This window comes from Panthera leo, chromosome A2 (assembly GCF_018350215.1).
Source record: "Panthera leo isolate Ple1 chromosome A2, P.leo_Ple1_pat1.1, whole genome shotgun sequence".
NCBI classification, from domain to species: domain Eukaryota; kingdom Metazoa; phylum Chordata; class Mammalia; order Carnivora; family Felidae; genus Panthera; species Panthera leo.
The window spans coordinates 8,552,556-8,578,440 of record NC_056680.1 but is presented as its reverse complement, the minus strand read 5'-3'; the positions used below and the strand labels follow the sequence as shown (position 1 = coordinate 8,578,440).

The 25,885-nt window shown below is 55.8% G+C and overlaps 2 protein-coding genes across 3 annotated transcripts; both read left to right on the top strand.

Moving 5' to 3' along the window:
* The first annotated feature begins 290 nt into the window (after window positions 1-290).
* ODAD3 (outer dynein arm docking complex subunit 3) lies at window positions 291-9,143 on the top strand. 2 transcript variants are annotated; one of them, XM_042928498.1, is made up of 13 exons: window positions 291-861; window positions 2,093-2,214; window positions 2,315-2,392; window positions 4,482-4,649; window positions 4,746-4,847; window positions 4,955-5,080; window positions 5,236-5,358; window positions 5,846-5,998; window positions 6,957-7,117; window positions 7,200-7,356; window positions 7,952-8,107; window positions 8,533-8,617; window positions 8,786-9,143. In XM_042928498.1, the coding sequence occupies exons 1-13, from the start codon at window positions 621-623 to the stop codon at window positions 8,902-8,904; spliced, it is 1,791 nt and encodes a 596-aa protein (XP_042784432.1). In that variant the 5' UTR covers window positions 291-620; the 3' UTR covers window positions 8,905-9,143. The 2 variants fall into 2 exon arrangements, with proteins under 2 accessions (XP_042784432.1, XP_042784431.1); XM_042928497.1 differs by having other exon boundaries at window positions 292-861; window positions 4,479-4,649.
* A 539-nt stretch (window positions 9,144-9,682) lies between these two features.
* On the top strand, window positions 9,683-22,430 carry RGL3 (ral guanine nucleotide dissociation stimulator like 3). The gene is made up of 19 exons (XM_042927435.1): window positions 9,683-9,749; window positions 10,217-10,330; window positions 10,983-11,206; window positions 11,335-11,388; window positions 11,506-11,720; window positions 15,587-15,729; window positions 15,817-16,032; window positions 16,723-16,826; window positions 16,947-17,031; window positions 18,175-18,231; window positions 18,341-18,427; window positions 18,630-18,662; window positions 18,743-18,864; window positions 19,564-19,659; window positions 19,761-19,829; window positions 19,918-20,014; window positions 20,648-20,800; window positions 20,887-21,001; window positions 21,997-22,430. Exons 1-19 carry the CDS (start codon window positions 9,717-9,719, stop codon window positions 22,113-22,115), a joined length of 2,136 nt encoding a protein of 711 aa, XP_042783369.1. The 5' UTR covers window positions 9,683-9,716; the 3' UTR covers window positions 22,116-22,430.
* The last annotated feature ends 3,455 nt before the right edge of the window (window positions 22,431-25,885 follow it).

The window sequence follows — 25,885 nt, the reverse complement described above, 5'->3', positions numbered from 1 at the left end:
CATCTTGAATAGGACTCTGAAGTCTTCGAGGGGATCGTTCTGACGATTCCCGCTTAATGGCGGCACAAGATGCCTCCATCTTGGGAGTGGCAGATTCTGCAGCCGGAAAAGAAGGTTCCTGAAAAATGCTCTCCAATGTCCGCGGAGTGGTGGACAGGGGGATTGAAAAAAACAAAAACATGGGGCTGGCTCGGTCTGTGGAGCTTGCGACTCTTGATATCAGAGCTGTGGGTAGGAGCCCCACGTTGGGTATACAGGTTACTTAAAAATCAAATCAAATCTTAAAAAAAAAAAAAAAAAAGTAAGCACGTGACCCCAAAGTACCCTCCCCCCAATATCCTGAGGCGCGGCTTTGCCAGCCCCCTATTGGGCCGCCCCTCTGTGCAGCGCTAGCCAATGAGAGTGGTGGTATGGAACGCGGGCGGTTTCCATGGGAGCGCTGGAAGGAGGAGGGGACGGAGGTTACCTAGCAACCGGGAGATGCTGCGAGGCCGCGCCAAGCAGTCAGAAAGTGCATTCTCCCTGAGCCTGAGGAACTCGCGTCGACGACGGATCTCAGACAGGGGCGATTGCTGGTTGCCACCTTAAAATCTCCAGGGGCTCTAGGCCCCAACCTAGTCATGACGTCTCCCCTGTGCTGGGGTGCGTCAACCAACGTCCTGCATGCTCAGGACCAGGCTTCGACCTCCTCCAAAGTCAAGAGAAGTCCGACTCGGGCCAAGCACCGCCACCCCCAAGGCAAGGGCGCTGCCCACGCCTGGCTCCCACTCCTTTCCAAGGCGGGACCCCTCTACACCGGCGGGGGGACGTCCACTGTGAACGCGCAGGTGGCAGAGTTACAAAAGAAGATACAAGTGTTAGGTAAGATGGCTCGAAAGGACACCAAGAATCAGGAGTCAACAGTGTCCACCCAGCCCTTCGACCAGGCACGGTGTGACAAGGGCCTTTCCCCGGCATTCATCCAGGTGACCAGCTTCTGGAGGCAAAAATCCGTACTCGTTCGTGGTTTTCCTCATCCCTCTTATAAAATCTTCCCTGGGCCCAGAACCAGCTGGACTGTGGTTCATACTTTTGGGTAATTTCAACTCCCATCACGCACGGGGTGGTGAAGAACATAGATTCTAGAGCCAGATTTTCTGGGTTCAAATCTAGGCTCTGCGCATGCTGTTTGATCTTGGGGGACTGTGAGTAACCTAATAGGTCTCAGTTTCTCTGTTAGTAAAATGGGGATAGTGAGAGTACAGCACCCCAGATAGTTGAAATGTATAACGTGCTTAGGACAGTGCCTGGCACATTAGTAAAACACTCTAAAGTGTAAACCAATGTTTTTCAATGGAAGAGGGCTATTTTGCTCCCAAATGGACATTTGGCAATGTCTGGGGACATTTTTGGTTGTCACATTGTTGGGAGGGGGGTGCTACTGGCATTTAGTGGGTAGAGGCTAGGGATACTGCCCAACACCTGACAGTTCATGGGACAGCTCAAAACAAATAATTATCCACCCCAAATGTCAGTCGTGCCAAGGTCGGAGAATCCTGACATACACCATTAGCATTATCGTTTTGTTATTATTAGAAGGTTATCTTGCACGGTAGTTGAAGGAATGGGCTCTGGAATCCGACTTTCTGTAACCTTGAACAATCTAATAAGCCTGAGCCTCATTCTTCTCATCTGTAAATGGGTATGATATGGGGGGCACCTGGGTGGCTCAGTCAGTCAGGCACATGACACATGGTTTCAGCTCAGGTCATGATCTCACCGTTCGGCTTCAGGCTCCATGCTGACAGTTCAGGGCCTGCCTGGGATTCTCTCTCTCCCCCTCTCTCTCTGCCCCCCGCCCCGCTCATTCTCCCTCTCTTTCTTTCTCTAAGTAAATAAAAACTCTTTTAAAATGGGTATGATATGCATATGGATACATACCTATTGACATACGGTATTTGTACTCGGAAAGTTCTTTGTCCAGCATCCAACATAGAATAAGAGCTCCAACTGAAGTCTAGTTACAATATTAAGTCGATAAGAAGAGGAAGGGCTTCCCTCTGGGAAGCCCTCCACCCCCTGTGACACTGACTGTGTACCTCACATGACTCAGAGGGTGACCGGAAGGCCTTTTATGAGAGCACCCAGTGGACCATCAAGAAAAATCAGAAGACCATCGCCCAGCTCCACGAGGAGACCAGGACGCTGCGCCTGCATTTGGCGGACCTGCTCCAGGTGAGGCTGCCGAAGTGGACGAGAGGGTTCCAAGAGGCAGGGCGGCACCCCGAGGGGCAGGTGGGCTGGGTGTGTGGTGACTGAGCTCCCCTTCTTGCAGGGAGATGAGAAAATGGTCCAGGCATTGATTCGGGAGTGGAAGTCAGAGAAGCCATACCTGAAGAACAGGACAGGCCAGGTTTGTCCCACCCCACTCCACAGACCATCTGCCTTCATTTCCAGCTCGTGTCCCCTCCCCGCTGGACTCCCTGCCTCCCGTCTCACCCTCTTCTATCCTTTCTCCACACCGGCTGGCATTTAGTTATTGGCTCAATTAATCTTTATCCCACACCGACCATGTGCTAGGCATGGTTTTAGGTACTGGGGACTATGCAGTCAAAAAAAAACCAGACCAAACTTCCACTCCCCAAAACTTCATATCATAGTGGGGAAGGAAGGAAGGAAGGAAGGAAGGAAGGAAGGAAGGAAGGAAGAAGAAAGGAAGGAAGGAAGGAGAAAGGAAGGAAGGAAGGAAGGAAGGAAGGAAGAAGAAAGGAAGGAAGGAAGGAAGGAAGGAAGGAAGAAAGAAAGAAGAAAGGAAGGAAGGAAGGAAGAAGAAAGGAAGGAAGGAAGGAAGGAAGGAAGAAAGAAGAAAGGAAGGAAGGAAGGAAGAAGGAAGGAAGGAAGGAAGGAAGAAGAAAGAAAGAAAGAAAGAGAAAGAAAGAAAGAAAAGAAAGAAAGAAAGAAACAAAATAACTTCCAGTAGTGACAGGAGAAATGAATAAAACAAAACAGAGTGGCTTATTAGAGATGGATAGGGCCAGGGGTTTGCACTTTAGATTGGGGGGTGGGAGTCAGCAAAGCTCCCTCTCTCTAAGAAGGTGATATTTGACCAGAGAGTGAGACAGGCAGGTAATGATGTGGGGAAAATGCTCCAGGCAGAGGGAACAGTAAGCACAAAGTCCCTGAGGTCGAAACAAGGCAGCTAGTGTGGCTGCATGGGAAGGAGGGAGTGGGGCTCTGTAGGAGATGAGGTCAAGAGAGTCAGCAGGGGGGTGCCTGGGTGGCTCAGTCGGTTGAGCGTCCAACTCTTGATTGCGGCTCAGGTCCTGATCTCATGGTTCAGGGGGTCGAGCCCCACATCTGTCAGCACGGAGCCTGCCTAGGATTCTTTCCCTCTCTCTCTCTCTCCCCCTGCCCTCCCCCACTCGTTCTCTCTCTCTCTCTCTCTCTCTCTCAATAAAGAAACTTTTAAAAGAGAGTCAGCAGGGGCTGAACCCTGCAGGAGGCTTTGCTGGCCAGGATGAAGGGTGCAGGTTTTATGAAGAATCACAGAAGAGGAAAATGGGCTGTGGGGATGCAGGAGTGGAAGCCGGATGGAGGTCATCCAGGTGAAGACGGTGTTGGCTGCCCTGAGACAAAAGTGGTGGAAATAGGGAGAAAGAGAGATCTCTGGGAAAACCTTTGAAACAAAACAAAGCATTGCTAACAAGCTGGACGTAGGTGGGATGGAAGAAAAGAACAGGATGACATCAAGCTTTTGGACTTGAGCCGCTGGAAGGATGAAGCTACCATGAGCCGAAAGGGAGAAGATTCAAGAAGGGCAGATTTGGAGGGAAATGATGTACTCGATTTTGGTCATGATGGTTTTGAGATGCCGGTGGAGATGCCTGGAAGGCAGTATAAATATGGGCATATGAGCCTGTACAGCGGGGGAGGAGGGAGAGAGTCTTCAGTGTATAGGTGACCTTTAAAACCCTGAGACTGAGAGCACCTGGGTGGCTCAGTCAGTTGAGCGACCGAGTCTTGATTTCAGCTCAGGTTGTGATTTCAGGGTCGTGGTGTTGATCCCCGCATCGGGTTCCATGCTGAGCATGGAGTCTACTTAAGTTTCTCCCTCTCTCTCTCTCTCTCTCTCTCTCTCTCTTTCTCTTTCCACCCCCCCCCACCCCCCCCCCCCCCCCCCCGCCAAGCTCGCCCTCTCTGTCTCTAAAATAAAAAATAAAACCCTGAGACTGGATAGGATCGTCGAGGGGGTGGGTGTGAACAGAGGCGAGGCTGTCTCTCCCAAGGCCAAGGAAATGCAGAAGCGACAGACAGCCGGCGTGGCAAACTGGGGAGCGGGGGTCCTGACAGCCACCAAAGAAGACAATGGGCGGGGAGAGGGGATCAACCAGGTCAGATGCTGCTGAGGCCGGGAGATGCGAAACAAAATCTGGGAGAAGAGAGGGAGGGTTAGGTGGGAGGGTTCAGGCTCCCGCTCTCGGCGCCCCCCCTCCCCCCAGCAGGCCCTGGAGTACCTGGAGCACCAGCTGAGAGAGAAGGTGAAGCAGCTGGACGCCCTGCGGCACCAGGTGGGTTTGCAGCAGAAGTTGCTGGATGAGCTCTGTCTGCAGTACAGCCTACGCGAGCTGGAGCGGGCAGAGGCGCGAAGTGGCAACACGGAGGTGGCCAAGGTGAGGCTGTTGAGATGCAGGGGGCGGGGCGGGGGGGGGGATCCTGGGGAGAACTGGAGAGGCGAGGGGACTCAGCCCATCCTTGCTTCCCTCTAGACCTTGCGGAACCTGGAGAACCGCCTGGAGAAGGCCCGGATGAAGGCGGAAGAGGCCGAACACATCACCAGAGTATACCTGCAGCTCAAGGCCCATCTCCAGGTAGGGACCAGGACGTCTGGGGGGGGGGGGGAGGGTGGAGGCAAGTGGGAGGGCCAGCCTGCCCAGGGACGGCGGTCACAGGCCTGTCCCACCCCCCCACCCCCCAGGAGGAGAGCCTTCACTTGGAAAACCGGCTGAAATTCATGGAGGCCGAGGTGGTGAAGACAAAACGTCAACTAGAAGAACTGCAGGTGGTGGACCAGGAGGCGTCCAAAGCCCGGGACATGGCCAAGGTGCCAGCCTGCCAGGCCCCGGGGATCCTGCCCCGGCGCCACGGTCTCCTGGGGCGCAGAATCGGAACCCCAGCTGTCCTCGAGCCCCTCCCACCTACCTCCCGGGTCCCTGGGAGGTCCCAGCTTGTCCTGCTGTGCCCCTGTCGTTTCTCCAGTATCAGCTGCAGCGTTTGGAGGAGTCCGTGTTCCGAGAGCGCAAGAAGCGTGAGTGCCACATATCCGAGTGCAAGAAGCGCGCGGAGGAGAGGAAGCTGCAGAACCAACGCTTGGAGCGCAAGGTGGGCGTGTCCAGGGGGGCGGGGCGGGGCCGACGTGGCCCCGCCCGGTTCCAGCCACACCCTGACTGTTGGCCCACACCCTGGACCCGGCCCTACGCCACACGGGTCCTGACTCCGCCCCCACCTCCACTGGATGCCAGCGCCGCTCCCACATCCCTGACCTCGCCCTCCCTCCACCTGATCGCCCCGTCTGGAGAACCTCCGGACGGCCCCTAACTCGCGGGTCTTCCCCATCCTTCCCCGTCCGCATACCCCCCACTCCGAAAGCTGAGCCTGCCTGCTAGCCCGCCCCCTCCTCACAGGCCCCGCCCCCGCTCCTGACCCCGCCTCTTTGCCCTGCCTCTGAGGCTGCGGGTCCCCGGCCCGCCCTTTCCCGCACTCCTGGCCCCGCCCCCTCCCGGGCCCCCGTCCCGAAACTCCTCTCGGGCCTGGGCCCTAAATCCTTGTCTGAGCGCTAGCCCCAGCCCTGACCTCGACCTGCGCGCAGACCCAGCGCGAGCACGTGCTGCTGCAGTCCGAAGATCTGACCCAGGAAAGACTGCGCGCCAAGGAGGAGACGCTGAAGCAGCGCTGGAGCATGTACCAGATGGAGGTGCTTTTCGGCAAGGTCAAGGACGCCGCCGGCGTGGCCGATACCCACGTGAGTGCTGCCCGCTGCCCGCAACCCTCCCCGCCCTGCAGTCACGCTCGAACTGAGCCCAGGCCAGTGAAGCCAGCACACCCAGCCGCCCCTTTCTGCTGGCCCAGTTCCTCAGCACACAAGCCTGCCCTCTACTTAAAAGACACTCCTTCCTCCTCCAGTTACCGCCCCGTTTTCCTGCCGCTCCTCACAAGCAAAACCCCCTCGAGCTGTCTACACTCGCCACCATTTCCCCTCCTGTTTGCTCTCAGGCTAGCACTAACTTCTTTGGCATGTCAGCTCTGTGAGAACTGTGAGTTTGGTCTCTCCTGTGTCTCCAGTGTCTGTAACATGGTCCGGGGCACGGTAGACTGACTGCCCAGTGCCACTCTCAGACCCTTGGCAAGCTGGGCCCCTGCCCTGGGGCCTATGCTTTGCAGCATTTTCCTTGAAATTTGCTAAACCCTATGTTTCCCGCCGGTGGATACCGGTCCCACTGGACCCCAGTTCAGTCTCTCCCCTTTGGACACTCTCCCACTCGCTACTCCTCCCATAGGGCAACCCCGACCTATGGGGTCATCTGGGGCACTGTGACCAGGCAACTTTCCAGAAATCGACCTGATGGGCAGATAGCTCCGGAGATTGGCCATGCTTCCTCACTGGGTTGGGCGAGATTCACAGGCCTAACACGGATGGCAGGTTGATTTTGGAAAGCAACTCTGTTCTCTGCTGCCCTGCACCACACGCTGGTTTTACCTGATTCAAATTCCGTATAGAGACGAGGGCCCCACAAAAATTGTGTGTTGGGGACTGCCCACCCTCCAGGCAGCTCTGAGTCTAGCTCACAGAGTCCAGAAGCATCGCTGCGCAGAAGCCACCAGCTTAGGCCATCTGTCCCGCGTGCCCAGGGGAAAGGAGGAGGGGGTGCACCCAAGCCTGCCCGGGGCCCTGCCTCTGACTAGAGCTGGGCGGCCTGCAGGCGGTGGTGAGGCGGTTCCTGGCACAGGGCGACACCTTCACGCATTTGGAGGCGCTCAAGAGCAAGAACAAGCAGAGGCTGCTGACGCTGAAGCAAGAGAAGCAGCGGTTGCAGCAAGAGTTCGAAGGCCTTAAGTACTCGGGGGAGGCCACGCTGGTGAGGTGAGGCCCCGGTGCCCAAGGGAGAGAATGGGGGCCCCGGGGCTCCAAGGGGCTCCAGCGGCGACCTCCCCATCGCCTGTAGCGAGCAGAAGCTGCAGGCTGAGTTGCAGGAGCGCCTGGAGGCTGAAGAGCAGCGGCGCACCGAGGCCCAGGATAAGCTGGAACACACAATTCAGTCCATGCAGATGACCAGGGAAGGCCTTGAACACCTGGCGGGCAAAATGAAACGCATCTCCGTGGTAGGCCTCACCCGCAGGAAGCTCGGCCCACAGCCTCCCACAGCCCAAGAGGCTGGGGTTCCCACCCCTCCTCAGGGGAGCCTACAGGGGACCCACCCTACGCCCTGCCCGGGATGTCAGAGGCCTGCCTCCAGGGGGAGACCTCCCCCACTGCTCAGAGTCCCCAACCCCTGTCCCTGCGGAGAAACCCCTTACTTCTCAAGAGGCTCAGGACTTCAGAGAGCCTGTCCCGGCTTCACCGGAAAGTCCCACCTTGCCTCCGCACCCCAAACCCCAGAGACCCCACTGCGATGCTTGGGCGGCCTGAGACAGGGGAAGCCCCAGCCTGCCGGAAGCAGAGTCCCATTTCTTCTGGCTTCTCCCGAGTTAATACTCCCTTCTCCCACTAAAACCCCTCGCTCCACCAGTTGTTTTCCTCTGGAGTTCAGAGGCTCTCCCTTCACCTGCTTGGCCCCTTGACAACAGAGGTCCCGCCGCACAGGGGAGATAGTACCACCCCTGTTTGGTGGTCCCTCACCTTCAAAAGTCTGGTTCTGGAGGGGGGAAGCCCCCCGCCCCCGCCCCCGGGCTGACTCGGCTCCGCCCCCGGCCTCAGGACGCCGGCAGGTTCGCCAGAAAGGTGCTGGATCCCAAGGCAGATGACTATCTGCCAGCCCTGCTGGGCGTCGTGGAAGAAAAGCTGCTGAAGTTGCAGGCGCAACTCGAGAGCCAGGACGTTGCCGCGATGCTGCACCACCTCGCCAACCGCGAGGTGCCGGTTCAGCCAGGGGGCGGGGCTGAGGATGCAGGGGCTGGGGCGGAAAACCAGGGAGCCGGGGACACCCCTTGGGAGACTAGGGAGGAGGCCTATGGGCCGGGAATGAGTTTCAGGGGCAACGTGTGAGGTCTGAGGGGCCGGGAGACCTTCCAGAGGGACCGGGAGGCCACTGGGCAGGGCTGGGGCTTGCGTGTGCGGGGATCAAGGGGCGGGACCCCAGGGACCAGGGGCGGGGTTGGGTATCTCGGAACGCATAATTCGGCTGGGCCCGAGTAAAACTAAACCGGAGGGGTGGGCAGAGGTCTCCTGTGGAATCAGGGTACATCTTGGAATGGGGTGAGGAAGGGGCGGGGTACAGAACTTCCCTGTAGCCTCTACCCTGCCCACTCTCTTTTGTCCCTCTCCCTCCCTCCCTCCAGTTCTACTCCATCCTGGAGGGAAGGCTGCCCCGGTACAACACCCGCATCGCTCTGCCCCTTGCCAGTCGCAAGGACAAGTTCTTCGGTCAGTACGGTCAGGGAAAAGGGGCGGAGCTGGGGGCCCAAGCCGGGCAACGAAAAGTGGTCCGAGGCCGGGCCTGGGGCCAAGGGGGGGGGGGGAGGGGCGGTAAAATCGGGGAAGAGAAATCTGAGCCAAGAATGGGAACCCGGATCCCCTCACTGCCCTCCGCAGATGATGATGAGAGTGAGGATGAAGAGAGCAACGTGGCGGCCCGTGCGGCGCTGAAGTTCCGTTCCCAGAAATTAATTGAATCCCGCAGCAAGAAGCGCAGTCGTTCGAGGAAGTCCTAGGCTCACGCTCACACCCACCTGGTGCTTCCGGGCCCTTGCGGAGCTCCCAACCGTTCTGGGTCCAGCCTCAGGCCCTCGGGCCCCTTGGAGGGCTAAACGCGGCCGGCACAAGGGAGCGGAGAAGGCCAGTGGCGCCGGGAGTAGAAAGGGGGGCCGGGCCGCCCGACGTTCCCACAGTAAATCTTCCAAGGCCGGCCCGCGCAGGCCTCGGAATAGCGCAATAAAGGTCACCGACCAGCCCCCTGCGTATTTGCCTCTCCTTGACCCTGCATCGCTGCAAACTAAACCGGCCGCCCCTAAGATCCAGGGCCCGTAGACTCCACCTTCTCTGACCTGGGGAGTGAGGACTCCCATCAGTTGGGGACACAGATTGAGCACCCCCACCAACAGGAAAATAGGAGATACCTCCACATCTGGAGAGGATCAGGTGTGGTCCACCTTGAGGACAGGGTACTCTCCTCCTGGGGCAACAGACACCCCCCCCCCCCCCCCCCCCGCCGCTTAGCTGTACACACTGGCTCACCCACACCTGGAGACACAGAAAAGAACCCTTCCCTGGGAGAGAGAGGTGTCCTTTCACCTGAGCACAGGTTGATATACCCCTATAGGGAAAGCCTGGACCTCTCTTCCCTGGGCCTGGGCTGGCGCTGGGGTCCAGCTGGGGGCATCCGAGAGCCGTGGGTCCTGCCCCGCCCCTGCACGGCCAGGTCGCCCCGCCCTGCCCCACGGGCCCCAACGCCCGGCCACTGCCCGCCGCCCGTCCGCCCTTCCGCCTCACTCAGCCGCGCCGTGGAGCGGGACGGGCACTGGCCATGGATCGGACAGCGGGCAAGGACCTCGCCCTGGTAAGGGGACCAGGGGTCCCGGACGCCACATCCCTGGCGATCCCAAGGTCCCGAAGCTCCAGGTCCTCGCCTTCCGGACCCTATCTCCCCCCAAATCGGACACTTGATTCCCAGCCCGGCCTCCCGGTCCCTGACCCAGTGAAGTGGCTGGTAACCTCTTAAGGATGGGGGCGTCTCCGAGCTCATCTGGGGGGGGGGGGGTAGGGGACAGGGACAGACTCCGTGAGCCTGGACCCTAGGACGTCCCCGAATGCCACTCCATCCTCTCAGGACCAGGGAGGAGGGTACCCGCGGCGCCGAGGGGACTTCCCTAGCCCGGGACGCCGCCCCGAGTTTCGCAGAGTCTGACCGGGAAGGGGGAGTGGTGCCGGGAGTCCTCGCCCCGGACTTAAGTCCTCGCGGGAGAGGGGGGCCGAGGTCCCGGGCCCCCTCCCCCCGCGGCGCCCTCAGCCCGCCTCCGCGTCCAGGCGCCGCTGCAGGACTGGGGCGAGGAGACCGAGGAAGGAGCGGTGTTCAGCGTGTCCTTACGTCGGCAGCTCAGTCAGCGCTCGAGCCCGAGGGAAGGGCCTGGGGGCAGCCAGGTGAGGAAGGGGCCGGAGGGCGGAGCCGGGCCGGAGGCGACCAGGTGAGGGCGGGGCTGAGTGGAGGAGCCCGCAGGCAAAAAAGGTGAGGGCGAAGCCGAGGGGCGGGGCTGAGCCCCAGGGAGGGGCGGGGCCTAGAGGCAGACTTGGTCGCGGTAGAAAGGCGCCCCGGGGGCGGCCTGGTGAATGGGGTCGGGGCGCGCGGCGGGCCGGTCGACCGCGCGCTTCCGGAGCGGGGACCTGGGGACTAAACTGGACGGCAGGTCCGCCAGGCCTGGCCTGGGTCCGCCAGGCTTAGTGGGCGGCGCTGGAGGGAGGGGTCGTCGTTAGCGGCAGCCGGGTGAGAGCGGACCGGGGTGGAGGGCTGGGGCGGGAAAGACCAGCGAAGCGCGTCTGGAGAGCTGGGAGCCGCGCGGGGAGGGGTGCGGGCGAGTGAGTGAGGGCGCGGGGCGGGGCCCGGGGGACGACCTGGTCCCGGGCGAGTTGCGAGGGTCATTTGGGCCTGGAGCAGAATAATGAATCCAGGAGGCCGGATTCCGAGCAATGGGCGGGACCAGACGTAAGAGCGCTGCTTAGCGCTGGGCATAATTGGAAAGGGGGTGCTCCGGGCCACTCCTCTGTGTCCCTTTGCCTCCCCCCACTTGCCCCGCAGGCCTCCAGCCCCGCTGCGGACGCCTTCCTCCATTACCGCACGACCAAGGTGCGGGCGCTGAGGGCCGCGAGGCTGGAGCGGCTGGTGGGGGAATTGGTGTCTGGAGACCACGAGCAAGACCCGGGCTTCGTGCCTGCCTTCCTGGCCACCCACAGGGCCTTTGTATCCACTGCCCGAGTGCTGGGCCTTCTCCTGCCACCACCGCCACCCCCCCTGCCTCCAGGGTCAGTACCAACGGGTAGCCTCCGTGTTCTCACCCCCAGACTCTCCTTTGGGTGCTCGCTCCTGCATTCTTTCCCCCTAAGCTCCCCCTAGCCTCCCTCTTCTCCTGATGGGGGATTGCTTTTCCCAGGACAGAGATCAAGAAGACAGAGGCAGGAGGTCTGCCCGTCAACAAGAACTTAAGGTTGGTCTCCCATAGGTGAGGGTAGGGGGTCCTAGAGGTCCAAGGTCGATCTGAGGTGTAGGGGCCCCCAAGGTCCAGAGCTCTGGGCTGGGCTCTGAGGCCCTCCATTCTGACCAGGGCTGTGGTGTCCGTGCTGGGCTCCTGGCTGCGGGATCACCCTCAGGATTTCCGGGCTCCCCCTGCCCACTCGGACCTAGGCAGCGTCTGCACCTTTCTGGGCTGGGCGGCCCCAGCAGGGCGCGAGGCCCGGGAGGCAGAGAAGCTACTGGGAGATTTCCTGGAAGAGGACGAGCGAAAGCAGGAAGACGAGGAGCAGCCTGAGGCGTGGACAGGTGAGGAGTATGGGGCACGATAGTGCCCTGAGCAGGACTTTTCCTCCACGACCCGTCCCCCAGGGGCGTTCTCCCCTCACAGAGCTGCTACAGATCTTGGGCAAAGTTCTTAACCCTGTCTGAGCCTTAGTTTCCCCACCTGTAAGATGGACCTTTTGTCTAACATATTAGCACCTGTCTAATCCTCAGCACAAAAAACACTCTACCATTGGGTCAGGACGCCCTGTGTTTCTAGCTACAACTCCTTCCATTGCTACTTACCCTAGGAGCCACAGAGAGCCGGATTCAAATTCCAGTTCTGCCATCTGCTGACTGACCTTGACACTTCAGTCTCTGAGCCTCAGTTTCCTCATCTGTGAAAGGGGGGTGATGATAGTATTTGCCTGATTGACCTCTTTATTCATTCAATACATGCGTAGCTACTGGCTCTGGGAAATAACAGTGGACCGAGCTCCCAGTTCCCTAGGGAGGACAACAGTAAACAAGGATATAAGCAAACAGTGAGGGCTTGGCAAACAGTATTATCTTCATTATTGTTGTTATCACGGATTCTCGCTTATTGGAATCTACCACCTGTAACGAAAATACATAAAAAGTCATAGTGCGATTGCTATTTTCTTGTAGAAGGGGCATCAGCAAGCTCTCTGGTCCTTTACTGAGTTTGCCCACCTGGGTTGTAGAGAGCTTTGTGGGGGAGGGAAAAATATCTACCTACTTCATTCAGGTCTTCGTTCACTTCCTCAGACCTGCTTTCTCTGATCGTCTCCCCGCAAATATATCCCCCTACTCTGTGTCCTCGCCAGCCTTATTTTTCTGCAGAGCACTCACTGGCCTTGTCGCAGACTCTGTCCCCAGGGGCAGGAACAACCAAGATTTGTTGACTGAATAATTGCATCCTGCTTATAAAGTACCATCTTTCACCCATCTGTGTTCGAACTGATCCCTATCCCAAAAGCATCTAAATCCCTAACCCCCATCTTTTAATCCTCAGATTAAAGCGGCCACATTCCTCTCTGCTTTACAAAGTAGCAGCTATTTTTTTCTCTCCCTGGTGACAAAGTCTCGGTTATTTATGTAGATTTTATCCCTCCGTCTTCCCTCTTGGTTTTTTTTAAGTGTCTTTCTTCCTCTGCCTGCAGGATTTCGCCAGCTGATTTCAAGGCATTAGAGCTAAAGGGTCCAATGGGGTAGCTACTAGCCGCATGGGGTTATAGACACTGAACTTAAAATAAAAATGTCAGCGATTTGGTCACACTGGCCACATTTCTAGTGCTCATAGCCATAGTAGACAGCGCAGGTAGCAAAATGTCTCCACCACTGCAGACAATTCTATTGAAAGAACCGCCCTGAGCTGTGAGTTCTTGAAGTCAGAGGAGAAATGAACATTTATTGGACACCTACTGTGGGCCCTGCTCTGGGACACACTGCATTTTCACATCTTTCTGGGGGGGGGCATTACTTTTTAGTATGAAAAATTTCCGACACACAGGAAAGTGGAGAGAATGGTATAAAGAGCCCTCAGACACCCCTTGCTCATTTTTAACAATTAAGAATTTGACGCAAAAATGTCTTTTCAGGATAACCTGAAAACAGATCCCATGCTGATGCCACTTCACTCGTAAATACTTAGGTATGCGCCTTAACTGCCAAGGACTTTTTTTTTAATATTTATTTATTTTTGAAAAAGACAGAGACAGAGTGTGAGCGGGGGAGGGGCAGAGGGAGAGGGAGACACAGGATCTGGAGGAGGCTCCAGGGTCTGAGCTGTCAGCACAGAGCCCGGCTCAAACTCACAGACTATGAGATCATGACCTGAGCCGAAGTCGGAGGCTTAACTGACTGAGCCACCCAGGCGCCCCTGACAAGGGCTTTTTTTTTTTAATATAACCTTGTGCCTACAATCTTTTCCAACAAAATCAGCAATAATTACTTAATTTCAAAAAATACCTAGTCCAGAATCAAATCCCCCCATTGTCCCTAAATGGTTTGGTTTTTTTGTTTGTTTGTTTTTTTGTTTTGTTTTTTTTACAGTTGTTTCTTTGAAATCCAAACATCCATTAAGGCACTTGGTCTTCCTTTTTTTTTTTTTTTTAAGTTTATTTATTTATTTAGAGAAAAAGTGCACATGAGGGAGGGGCCAAGAGAGAGAATCCCAAGCAGGATCCACACTGTCAGTATGGAGCCCGACACAGGGCTTGAACCCATGAACCGTGAGACCATGACCTGAGCCAAAGTCAAACGCTTAACTGATTGAGCCACCCAGGCACCCCAGGGCGCTTGGTCTTTCATTTCTTAGGTCTCTTTTATTCTATCACATTCTCCCTTTGCCTTTTGTTTATGTCATTGGCGGGGGGGGGGGGGGGGGGGGGGGGGGGGGGGATGAGTCATTTGTCCTGAGGAAGGTCTCACATTCTCCACTTACCTGTTCGCTGTCTCATGGTGACATGTAGCATGTTCTTCTATCCCCATATTTGCTGTAAGACCTACAGATTTGATTAATTGAGGTGCAATTTTTTTTCCAATGACAACTTTTTAAAACTAGGATTTTGCAACACCATCTGTCCTAATTTGAAATTAAAGACAGCTAATTAAATGCACTTACAAAGGTAAGTAAAAAATAATACTATGGTGCTGTAACTCTAATATGAAGGAGAAATAAAGTGAAAGCAGCTCATACAATAATAAACTATGCTTGTTGCTGTGTTAGCCCTTAGGCATGTCTTACTAGGGGACGTGATGAGGTTGTCCAGAGCCTTTGTCTCTCATAGCGTCATGGTGAATGTGACAGTCACAAACACCAACTAATGCACCACACAGGTGCAGTAGCATAAACATTGGGGACATCACTTTCCAGAATGGTGAACACTCGTAATTTCCAAACAAAAAGGACCAGACTTTGACAGTTCTTGCAGTCCTGGAGCCAAACTAATGGGTGGTCATGAGCAAGAGAGTTGGGTTGTAGGTGCAGATTATTGTAAACAGGTTTTCCAAAGACGCAAATGTCCTGAAGTGGCATTTGGAGGTGGAGTGGCACAAATTCACTGAGCCTGTCCGCTCCCTGGTGGCAGATTTCAATTTCCAAAATGTCCCCTAGGGGGCGCCACCACCGAATCCCACTATGGGAAAAAATCATTTCTTTTTTTCTTTCTTTTTTTTTTTAATTAAGTAGAATCCACGCCCAACGTGGGCTTGAACTCACGACCCTGATACCAAGAGTCTCATGCTGTACTGGTTGAGCCAGCCAGGCGCCCCAAAAATCATTCCTATTGATTATTTTATGGCAGTCTAATATGTATGATCCTGTTTGATTTTTTAAAAATCCAGATAAAGAAATCAAGGCACAAGGGAGGTTAAAGTTCACATAGCAAGCCTGGTGGACAAATTTGGATTTGGACTTGGGACTGCCAATAGCCTTCCCTTACCTAGAAAATCATACCACCTCTCGCCACAATAGGGTAGACAGATCTTATTTCAATATAGGTTCAAAGACAAAACAAAACAAACAAAAAAAACCCCACAAACCTCTCTTTTCTACTGTAACCTGTAAGCACCTGGCTTCAAATCCCTGCCCTGCCATTCCCTGAAGGTGCGACTTAGGGCAAATTTTTCCTCCCTCAGTTTCCCCATCTGTGGAAGGTAGATAATAGTACCTCCCTCACAGTAACCTGGGTTACTGTGTTAAATCGCCTAGTGTGGACTACCACCCAAGGCGCTAAATGAACGTTTCTGTTGCTCTGACACCCTTAAAAATCCTCAGGGAGGTTTCCATTTTGCAGATAAGTAAAGTGAGACTCAGAGACACTAAGGCACTCGTCCAAGGTCCCAAAGCCAGTCCTGGATTCGAACCCCTTCTTATACTCCCTCAGTACCTCCTGGAGCTACCCAGACCCCACGCCCAGACTCCCCAGAAGGCTGCTGGGAAGAGGAGGAAGCAGTGGCGCGGGAAGGCCCTGAGCTCCTAGACTTCAGTGTAGACGAAGTGGCCGAGCAGCTGACCCTGATGGATGTGGTGAGGCCCCGGTGGGACGCGGTAATGGGGCGGGTTCCGCGGAGCACAGATCCCACCCACCCACCCCCACCGCCTCCCTTCGCCCAGGAGCTCTTTTCTCGGGTGCGGCCCTGCGAGTGCCTGGGCTCCGTGTGGTCACAGCGAGACCGTCCAGGGGCCGCAGGCACTGCCCCCACTGTGCGAGCCACTGTGACCCAGTTCAACATGGTGATCGGTTGCGTGCTGGGCTCCGTGCTCGGAGCGCAGGGCCTGGCCGCCCCACAGAGGGCGCAGCGGCTGGAGAAGTGGATCCGCATCGCCCAGGTGCTTGTTGGGGGGTGGGGGGCGGGGGTGGGTCATGGGGTGGGGAACAGGCCTGAGAGGCCGGGGACTGGAGGCGGAAGGCCCAAGACAGGGCTCTGGCAACGAGGGGAGGGTTGGGGTTGCGAGGTACCTAAGGGAAAGCCTGGAAGGGGTCCAGGACTGCAGAGGGTCACTGTGGGTTTAGGGATAAGAGGATGGGGTGGGAGAAGGTAATGGGGAGGCCGTGGATTGGAGGAAGGACCGAAGCCCGGAGAAGGGGGCGGAGGTCCCTACAGGGACTGGGTAGGGTAGGGGCGGGGCAAGAGCCTCAAGGCTGAAGAAGAGAAACAAATTGGGGACCCAGTAGAGTGGGGGGGGGGGGGGAAGGGGGGAAAGAGGGTAAACGGTTGATACCCACGCGGGGGTGAGACATAGCTTCCGGGAGGAGAGGTCTGGGTCCTGGGGAGATACTGTGGGCACCTCTAGGGCTCGGGGAGAAGCGAGGAACGGGGACAGGTGCCAGGTAAGGAGTGGAGGGGCAGGTGGGGGAGAGTGGAGGATCCCGAGGGAGGAGGCTGACTCTTGGTAGCCTGTCAGATGGGGGGCGAGTTGTAGGAGTCTGGCCTGGGGTCAGGAGTCTCGGATCAAAGGTGGATCATAGCTGGGGGTCAGGCTTGGGGTGTGACCAGCGCCCCCGCCCCACCCGTCCAGCGCTGCCGCGAACTGCGGAACTTCTCCTCCCTGCGCGCCATACTGTCAGCCCTGCAGTCTAACCCCATCTACCGCCTCAAGCGGAGCTGGGGCGCCGTTAGCCGGTGAGGACGGGAGAAGGAGGGAAGGAGGGTTGGTGACGCTGGGGCGGGCCCTCCTCCTCCCCAGCGTCGCTCTGACCTTCCCAGGCGCTGATCCGTGACCCCTCTCTTGCCCCGCCCCAGGGAACGGTTATCCACTTTCAGAAAACTCTCGCAGATTTTCTCCGATGAGAACAACCACCTCAGCAGTAGAGAGATTCTTTCCCAGGTAAAGATGGGTGTGGACCCCGGGGATCCCCCGCCCCCAAAAAGGGACCTGGGGCCGGGCAGGGCATGGCTTGTCATTGTCATAACATTCAGTGTCCTTCCAACACACCTCAGCAATGACCTTCCCCCGTGTTAGCGGACAGCCCCAGGGCTTTACTGCCTCGGCCGCCCTCCTTACAGCTCATACGCAGTGACTGCCTTGTTTATTCATTCAACAAATACCAGAAGTTACATGGAGAAGGTCGCTTGGGGCCAGAGTCCTAGCAAAGAGTAAAAAAATAAAATAGTGCTAGGACTTGACTTTGAGAAGCAAAACTAAAACTTGCGTGCCCGCGAGGCTGACGAGGTGTAGGCCAGATTTAGATTTTAACTGCAGCTGGGTGCTGGTTCGTAGGGTGAATCCAGACTAGATGGAATGTGAAGCCTGTTCCTTCGGCCCAGAACATTCTTCACATTCACCTTCTTCAGGTCTCGCTTCGCCTGCTGCCTTATCGCCCTTATCTCTGCCTGGTACATGTGTCGCTTGGTTATTGCTGCCTCTCCCTGGCTAATGTCTGCTCTGCGAAGCCAGGATTTTCTGGTCTCTTTGGCTCACCGCTCCCTCCCTAGCACTCAGAACAGAGCCTGGCCCAGAGTAGCTGCTCAATAAATATCTGTGAGTGAATGCATGTCTCGAATAAGGATAAGAGGTCAAGGAGCAGGGAGCTCTGAATTCAGCGCCTACCGTGTGGCGGGCACTGTGCCAGGAGACTCCTACCATGAGCCAGACAGACGAGGATCCTGCCCTGGGGGGGGGGGGGGGTTGATATCAGGCCTTATATAGGGAGACACACAACACGATAATAACGGCCTAGCGATGATATAATGAATTACCAGATAGAGCGATGCTTTGAAGGCAAGGTTCAGGGTATGGATAGCAGGCCTGTGCCATTCAGGCCGGGACAAGCCTTCTCTCCCGGGTTGAGGCCAGCCCTGGAGGAGGCCAGGGCCTGCCCCTTGTTGCTAATCGGCTCACTTCCCTTGTTCGGTTTTCCCCTGGTGGCCGTTGAAGGCAAACAGGTGTAGGTGGTGGGTCTTGAGGCATGTTTCCTGAGAAAAAGGGTCAGAGAGACCCCAGGACTGCTCAGTTCTTCCCTTCCCCCAGGAGGAGGCCACCGAGGGCCCCCAAGAGGAGGACCCCCTCCCAGGAAGCCTGCCCCCAGTGAGTGAGGTGGTTTGGGATGGGGGGGACGAGCAGAATCTTCACGGAATGGGGTGCTACGTGATGGGGTCAGTGACGGCTGAGAGTGACTGGAGTTCTGGGGCCACAGAAACTGCCCCCAGGCCCTGTCCCTTACCTTGGCACCTTTCTCACGGACCTGGTTATGCTGGACACAGCCCTGCCGGACATGCTGGAGGTCTGACCCCTGACCCTTGACTCCTGACCCCAGCACCACTTCCCCTCAGCACAGTGGGCCTCCTGACATCCTCCCCCTGACCCTGCCCGCACTCCCTACCCCAGCCCCCTTAGCGCAGTGGGGCTCCTGACATCCCAGCCCCTGAACTTGACCCTCAGTCCTCGGTTCTGGAGGCTCCAGTTCAGACAAAGTTTGCCCCCAGGGGGATCTCATCAACTTTGAGAAGAGGAGGAAGGTGAGTGGCACTGGGTGGGCATGGGGGGGACAGGGTGGGGGCAGGGCCAGGGCAGGTTCTCAGAGGCCCCGCCCCCTCAGGAGTGGGAGATCCTGGCCCACATCCAGCAGCTGCAGAAGCGCTGTCGGAACTATTGCCTGAGTCCCCACACACCCATCCTGGTGGCCCTGCGTGCCCAGCGCCAGCTCAGCGAGGAGCAGAGGTGACTCAGTCCAGCCACCATCCCCCCGCGATGGCACACACGTATCGCTCCACCTCCTCAGACACCCTCCTGAGCCCCGACCCCCAACCTATGACCTTGCATTTCCCCCAGTCCACTGAGGGTCCCAGTTCACCTCAGATTTTGACCCCATCTGACTTTCTGACTTCAGCCTTTCATGGACAGCTGGCCATTCCAGTCACCTGTCCCATCCATTTGCCTCCCCACCTTCTGACCCTATCTGGCCTATGACCCCATTTGTAACCCCAGTCTGGATCTCTGAGCCCAGTCATTGACCCCCGGTTCTGAATAACTGACTCCAACTTTGATGGGCATCTGACCATCCAACTCAACTCTCCCAACCGTTTCTTTTCATTCTGTTGAATCCATTGCCCCAGTCATTGACCCCAATGATCACTCGACCTGGAACTCTATCTTTGACCCAATTTTACTCCTCAATCCCACGCAGCCAATCCCCACGTGACCTGCCAACCAAGCCATCCCTTCTCATAACTAATAAGACCCCGGTGGCCCAATAGCCCTCCATTTACTACCCTGACACTGACGCTTGGTGCCCAACTCCTGCCGCACCCCTCCCCATGCCCCCAAAATGCGGCCCTTCACTGATTCTAGCCAAGCTTTCAGCTCATTCCCTGCTGCTTCCTGGCCCCGCCCCACCCCATGTGCACCTTGACTCCTCAGCTACCATGTCTCCCGTGTCATTGAGCCGCCAGCTGCCTCCTGCCCCAGCTCCCCACGCATCCGACGGCGCCTCAGCCTCACCAAGCGCCTCAGTGCGTGAGTCTCGGGGTGTGCGTGGGGACAGGGGTGGGCAGAGACGGGAGAGCGCTCCTGGGCCCGAGGCTGATCTCCTCCTCATCCCTCGTCTCTATCTTTAGAAAGCTGTCCCGAGAGAAGGGCTCATCCCCTGGTGGGAGTCCTGGGGACCCCTCGTCCCCCGCCTCCAGGTGAGTATCCCAGTTAGTGAAAGGAGTGGAGATGGCAGGGTCAGAGGTCAGGGCAGCTGCTCGACCTCAGGCTCTTTATCTCCCTCAGTCTTTCCCCAGGGTCCCCGCCATCTAGTCCTAGAACCAGAGACCCTCCTCCTGGCAGTCCCCCGGCCTCTCCAGGGCCCCAGAGCCCCACCACCAAGGTACCGAGACTGCCTGTGTGCGTGTGGGACTGTGGACACCCAGGGCCGTGTGTGTGTGTGTGTGTGTGTGTGTGTGCGCGTGCATGCGCGTGTGTGGTTTCATGACCAGGCATGTACATAAGAGGCTGTACACGTGCTTGGCTGAGCACCCTGGGTGTCTGTCCAGGAGACCCCGTGCATCTCCATGGCCCTGTTTGAGGGATTATCCCTCAGTCTGGCTTGTGCTCGGACCTGGACCCATGAGTCAGCTTGCCCACAGGGCACTTTTGGGTGTGATCACACCTTTGCAAGGATATGTGTGTCCCCAGGAATGCGCATACCTAGAGTGGAAACATGGGCATAAATATCCCCAGTATCCACGGGACCGTGAACGGGGCTGTTGATGGACTTGTGGATGTACAACAATCATAAGCGTTTGTGTGTATTTGCTGCTGTCCGTGTACATAGGAGTTCTCATGTGTCTATTGGCCATGTGTAAGTTTGTCTTTGTAACAGGGCACGAAGGTCTGTATGTGATGGGATGGCGTAGATGTGGGCTCGCGAGTGCACCCTGATTGCCCGTCCCCAGGCTCCAGTTGTGTAGCGGGATGTATAAGGCTCCCACCACTCAGCCCCCACCCCCGCTGCCTACAGCTGCCCCTGAGTCCGGACCTGGCAGGCCCCCGGCCCTTGGCTTTGCCTCTGAGCAGCTCTCACATCTCCTTACCGGGGCAGCAGGGATCAGAGGCTCGAGTCATCCGCGTCAGCATTGACAATGACCACGGGAACCTGTATCGGAGCATCTTGGTGAGGGGTTGGGCCGGGAACCTGCCGGGGCAGCCCTGCCCTTGGAACTTGGCGGTCATGCCTCACCACCCACCTTCTCTTCCCAGCTCACCAGTCAGGACAAGGCCCCCAGCGTGGTGCAGCGAGCCCTGCAAAAGCACAATGTGGCCGAGCCCTGGGCCCGTGACTACCAGCTTTTCCAAGTCCTTCCGGGGGACAGGGGTGAGTAGGGACTGCTTGGAGGCTGGACTGGGGATTAGCTAGGAGGGCAGCAGGTTGACGAGGGTCAAGACTGGCCTTAACAGGGCCGTGAGGTGGTTCCAGTCGGACACAGAGTAAGGGTAAGATAAAGCAGGGTGGGGGTAAGAGGCAGTAAAATATCCGTGCCTTGATTTTGTGGGGTCATGAGGTTGCCCTGGCTGTGTGAGAGAAAGGGGGACACGACAGGTGTCTTGTTGGGATCTGTGGGGAAATGAAATTGTCCAGGGTCACATGGGAGAGGGAGGAAAGGAGGTTGCCTTGGCTTAAATTTGTAGGATCATGAGGTTGTTCAGGCTCAGCCTGGCGGGGTGGGGGTCTAAAGAGGGGTCTGGGCTTGAGTTTGTGAAGAAATGGGTTTGTCCCAGCTCAGCATGGGGACCCTGCAGTCTCTGAATGTGGCACGCCACGTGGTATTGAAATTCAGGGTAGGGGGAACATGATGATGCCCAATCCAGACACAGATCGAAGGTTCCCCAGTTCTCAAGAAGGAGAGGACACGACATGAGTTTGGGGGGACGTTAAGAAGGAATATAGGAAATTGTTCAACTATCAAGTGCGAGGGCCACAGACTATACAGGCTGGATGTAGGAAGTCAGAAGGTGTCCAAGTTCATGGTGAGGGCGGCAGGAACTTGGCTGGGAGTTGGCCGGGTGAAAAGGAAGTTGTTTGGGATGGGTGACCCGAGTTTGTCCAGCCTTCCGGCACAGGCTGCGTAGACTCCAGAGAGAAATAGCGGGAGGTTGTCCAGGTCCGTGGCGGACGTGGTGGGAGAGACTTGAGGTTGTGCAGGCTTTGAGTGGGAAGGTGTCCAGGTTCCCCACGAGAGGACGGCTCAGCACTGGCTGAAGGGACCCAGGGTGGTTGTGCCAGAGTAAATGGCAGAAGGTTACTTCGGTCTTTCGTGGTGGGATATGAGGTGGTGCAGGCCTTTTACCGTCATGTCCACCCCTGGCCAGAGCTGCCGATTCCTGACAACGCCAATGTCTTCTATGCAATGAGTCCAGCCGCCCCTAGAGACTTTGTGCTGCGGCGGAAGGAGGGGGCCCGGCACACACCTACCATCTCCTCGACCTGAGGGGGCCCTCTTCTCCCTCTAGGGGCCTGGCCCCTGCCACCATGGATGTGGGGAGAGGCCTCCTCTCCCAGAAAAGTCCCATTCCCCCATAGAGCCATTGTGCTCTGTACTGTGTGACCCCCACCCCCCACGCCCAACTTCATCGAATGCCATCTCTCTGACACTCCCGGTACTTGATCCTTATTCCAAAGCCATCAGCCCATGAGTGGCCGGATGAAGAGTTTCATCCCATAAACATAGAAGGCAGGTGGGGCACGGATGGGGGCAGGGAGGTCAGACCTTTCCCCAGAGAAATCTGACAAGCCGGGGGGACGGAAGTGGATGAAAACAGTGCCCAAGGTTATGAAACAGGAGATGGGTCTTGTCTGTTCTGTGCCTCGTGTTCTCTCTTGATCAAGATCAAAATTAAAAAACAAAAACTGAAAAAACCCCAACGGCCTCATGAAAGGGTCTGGGTGAGACATGACCAGATGCCGGAGGGGGAGGGGCTGTCACACACGCAGGGGGCGGGACTCCCCAACATTTGTGGGGGGGGGGGGCGATACGCTGCTTTTCCGCCATGGGTGTGGGAGACTGAAGAAGTCAAATTCCACTGGCATCTGAGACAAACGACATCATCACCCTTAAGTCAATGGGGTGTGAGGATGAGAGGGGTACCCTGTCTCTCTGTGCTGGGGTAGGAAGAAGAAACAGAGCAGGTAGAGATAAAGGGACCCATAAGGCCACCTGCAACACAGTCCTAACAACAGAAACAACTACATTCATTTTTTTGTAAGTTTATTTATTTATTTAGAGAGTGTGTGGTGGGGACGGGCAGAGAGAGAGAGAGAGAGAGAGGGAGAGAGAGAATCCCAAGCAGGCTCTGCGCTGAGTGCGATGCGGGGCGCGGAACCTGACTCGGGGCTTAAACTCACGAACTGCAGGATCATGTCCCCGAGCCGAAGTTGGACGCTTAACCGACTGAGCCACCCCGGCGCCCGCCACAACCGCATTCTTAGCAATAGTGTGTTCACGTAGGAACTTCTACTCCACGCTGTACATCAACTAGGGGCTTTATATATCTCACTGTTAATCAGGGTTCTTTGTGCTTCGAGTGTTCAGAAACCCAATTCAAACAGACATGCAAAACGGGAAACGAATGGCTCGTGTATTCGAAAGGTTCAGTTGAGTCCAGCGTCAGTCACCGTTGGATCCAGGGATTCCAAACATACCAGGATTTTGTTGCGGTCTTTGGGCTCTGATTTGCTGAGGAGACTGTACCCCCCCCCCCACTCCCCACCAAATCCAGCCACCATCTGTGGCAATAGAACGACCACTGATTTTTAGCTGGCCACCCAGAGTAGAAAACACATTTCCAGTCTCCCTTGCAGCAAAGCGTGGTCATGTGACTAAGTCTTGGCCAATGGGATGTGAGCAAATTTTAGTCCAGGTTTAACAGCCGGCTCTTAGGCTCCTAAACCGAAGGCCTGTGTCCTCCCCTTCCCTCTTTTCTGCCCCTCCCCCCATCGCTCCCGCCGCTGGTTAGAATGAAGCAGTGGAGTGGATCATCTTGGATTGAAGGGGGTTCATGTTCTTTGAATAACTGAGCAACAAACTTGAAGGTGCCTGAACCTCTGAGACCAGGGTGCAGCCATATTGTATTGCCGCTACTTGGATTGTTACATAGAGAGAAATAGATGTATATCTTACTTAAGCCACTATTATTTGGGTCTGTTACAGTAGCCAAAATAGCATCGAATTAATATAGCCCCACTGCAAGGCAGGCTCACACCTTCCCATGCAAGGAGAGCCCCTCCTTTCCATCAGGTCAAGCAAAAGTCCCAGAACAGATGCCCATTGGACCAACTCATGTCACGTGGCCACCCCTGCACCAATCACTGTGCTCAGAGAAATGTTAATAGGCAGATCGTCCAGCTCTGGGTCCTGTGCCCATGCTTTGAACCAGAAGAGCAACTTCAGATCACGAAGACTAGAGCCTGGGAGGGCGCATACGTGGAAATTACATTTGAGTACTGTTACTAAGGGAAAGGTGGCTCAGTAGATTAAGCATCAGACTCTTGATTTTGGCTCAGATCGTGAATGTATGGTTCGTGAGTTCGAGCCCTGGGTCGGGCTGTCTGCTGTCAGGGGCGAGCCCACTTTGGATCTTCTGCTCTGTCTCCTTCACTCTCTGCCCCGCCTTCCCTCTCTCTTTCTCAAAAATAAAATAAAATAAATAAACAACAACAACAAAAAAGGAGAACCTAAGCATCACGTACCGTCTGGGAAAAGACCAATTACAGAACAGAACGTGCTATTTTGCAGGCTTTTGTTGTTGTGGCTATGAATATTAAGACCATAGGACCAGTCAGATGTAAGTAACAGTATCCTTCTTGAAATAGCTTAAGCAAATAATAATTGCTACGCAATGTAATATGTCAGTTATATTTCAATAAAATAACTTATTTTTACTGAGGGCTTACTATGTACTGTCCTAAGAACTTTACCTAATCGATCTCACCAAATCCTGATACTAGCTTTATGGAATAGCATACATCCCATATGTCTATTTTATACATGAAGAACTGAGCCTAGTGAGGATTAAGTAATTTACCCAAGGTGGCAAGGTTGGGGCTCAAACTTGAATGATGTGTTGTGCCAGAACACATGCCCTCCCTTAACCACTGGGTTACTTTTCCTCTCATAACCACAGCTTATACTTTCTGCCTCTCACGCTCTTTCACGCACGGTGCAAAGGCCAATTTCCTGAGGGAGGGATTACTGCTGCATCACTATGGCTTTTTTTTTTTTTTTTTTAAGTTCAGGGGCGCTCAGGCACAGCTGTATCCAGGGGCTGACACAGTATCACCCATCTCTTTACATCTCCTGGCTTAGTGTTTCTCTAATCTTTTACTCCACAGATATATTTATTTATTTTGAGAGAGAGAACAGGGGAGGGGCAGAGACAGAGAGACAGAATCCCAAGCAGGCTCTGCACTGTCAGCGAGGAACCCGACGTGGGGCTCAAACCCACAACCCGGGAGATCATGATCTGAGCCGAAATCGAGTGGGAAGCTTACCCACTGAACCACCTACGTACCCCTGTACAACTATTTGTCCTACTGTGTGCCAGGCCCTGTTCTAGGTGCTAGGGATACACAAATGAACAAAATGAACTAGTGAGGGCGGCAAATCAGTAACAACATCAAATGCTTCTTAGGTGATAATAAACAGGGAACGTAAAATCATCACCATCATCCATTTAAGGGCGACAGGGGTGTGGGATGAGAAGGTCGCTATTTTTTTTTTAAGTTTATTTATTTTGAGAGAAAGTGGGGGGGGGGGGTTGTAGAGAGAGGGAGATACAGAATCTGAAGCAGGCTCCAGGCTCTGAGCTGTCAGCACAGAGCCGGACATGGGGCTCGAACTCGTCAACCACAAGATCATGACCCGAGCCGAAGTCGGAAGCTCGACCGACTGAGCCACCCAGGCACCCCCAGATGGTTGCTATTTTAAATGGGGTCATCTCAGGGGGCAAATGTCACTGAGGAGGTGACATTTGGGCAGAAGCCTGAATAAAGGACTGAGCCCCGTGGATATTTAGAGGAAGAGTTTCAGAGAGAGGTAACAGGGTGTAAAAGCCTGTGTTAGCTTCACCATCAGGCAATTTCTCCCCTCCTTAGTAGAGAAGATATCTCTGGATACACCCTCATGGCCCAATAGAAACAGTCACCGTTTTCCCAGTAACTTTGAGTAAAGTCCCAGGGCGGAGGCTCATTGGATCCCTTTGG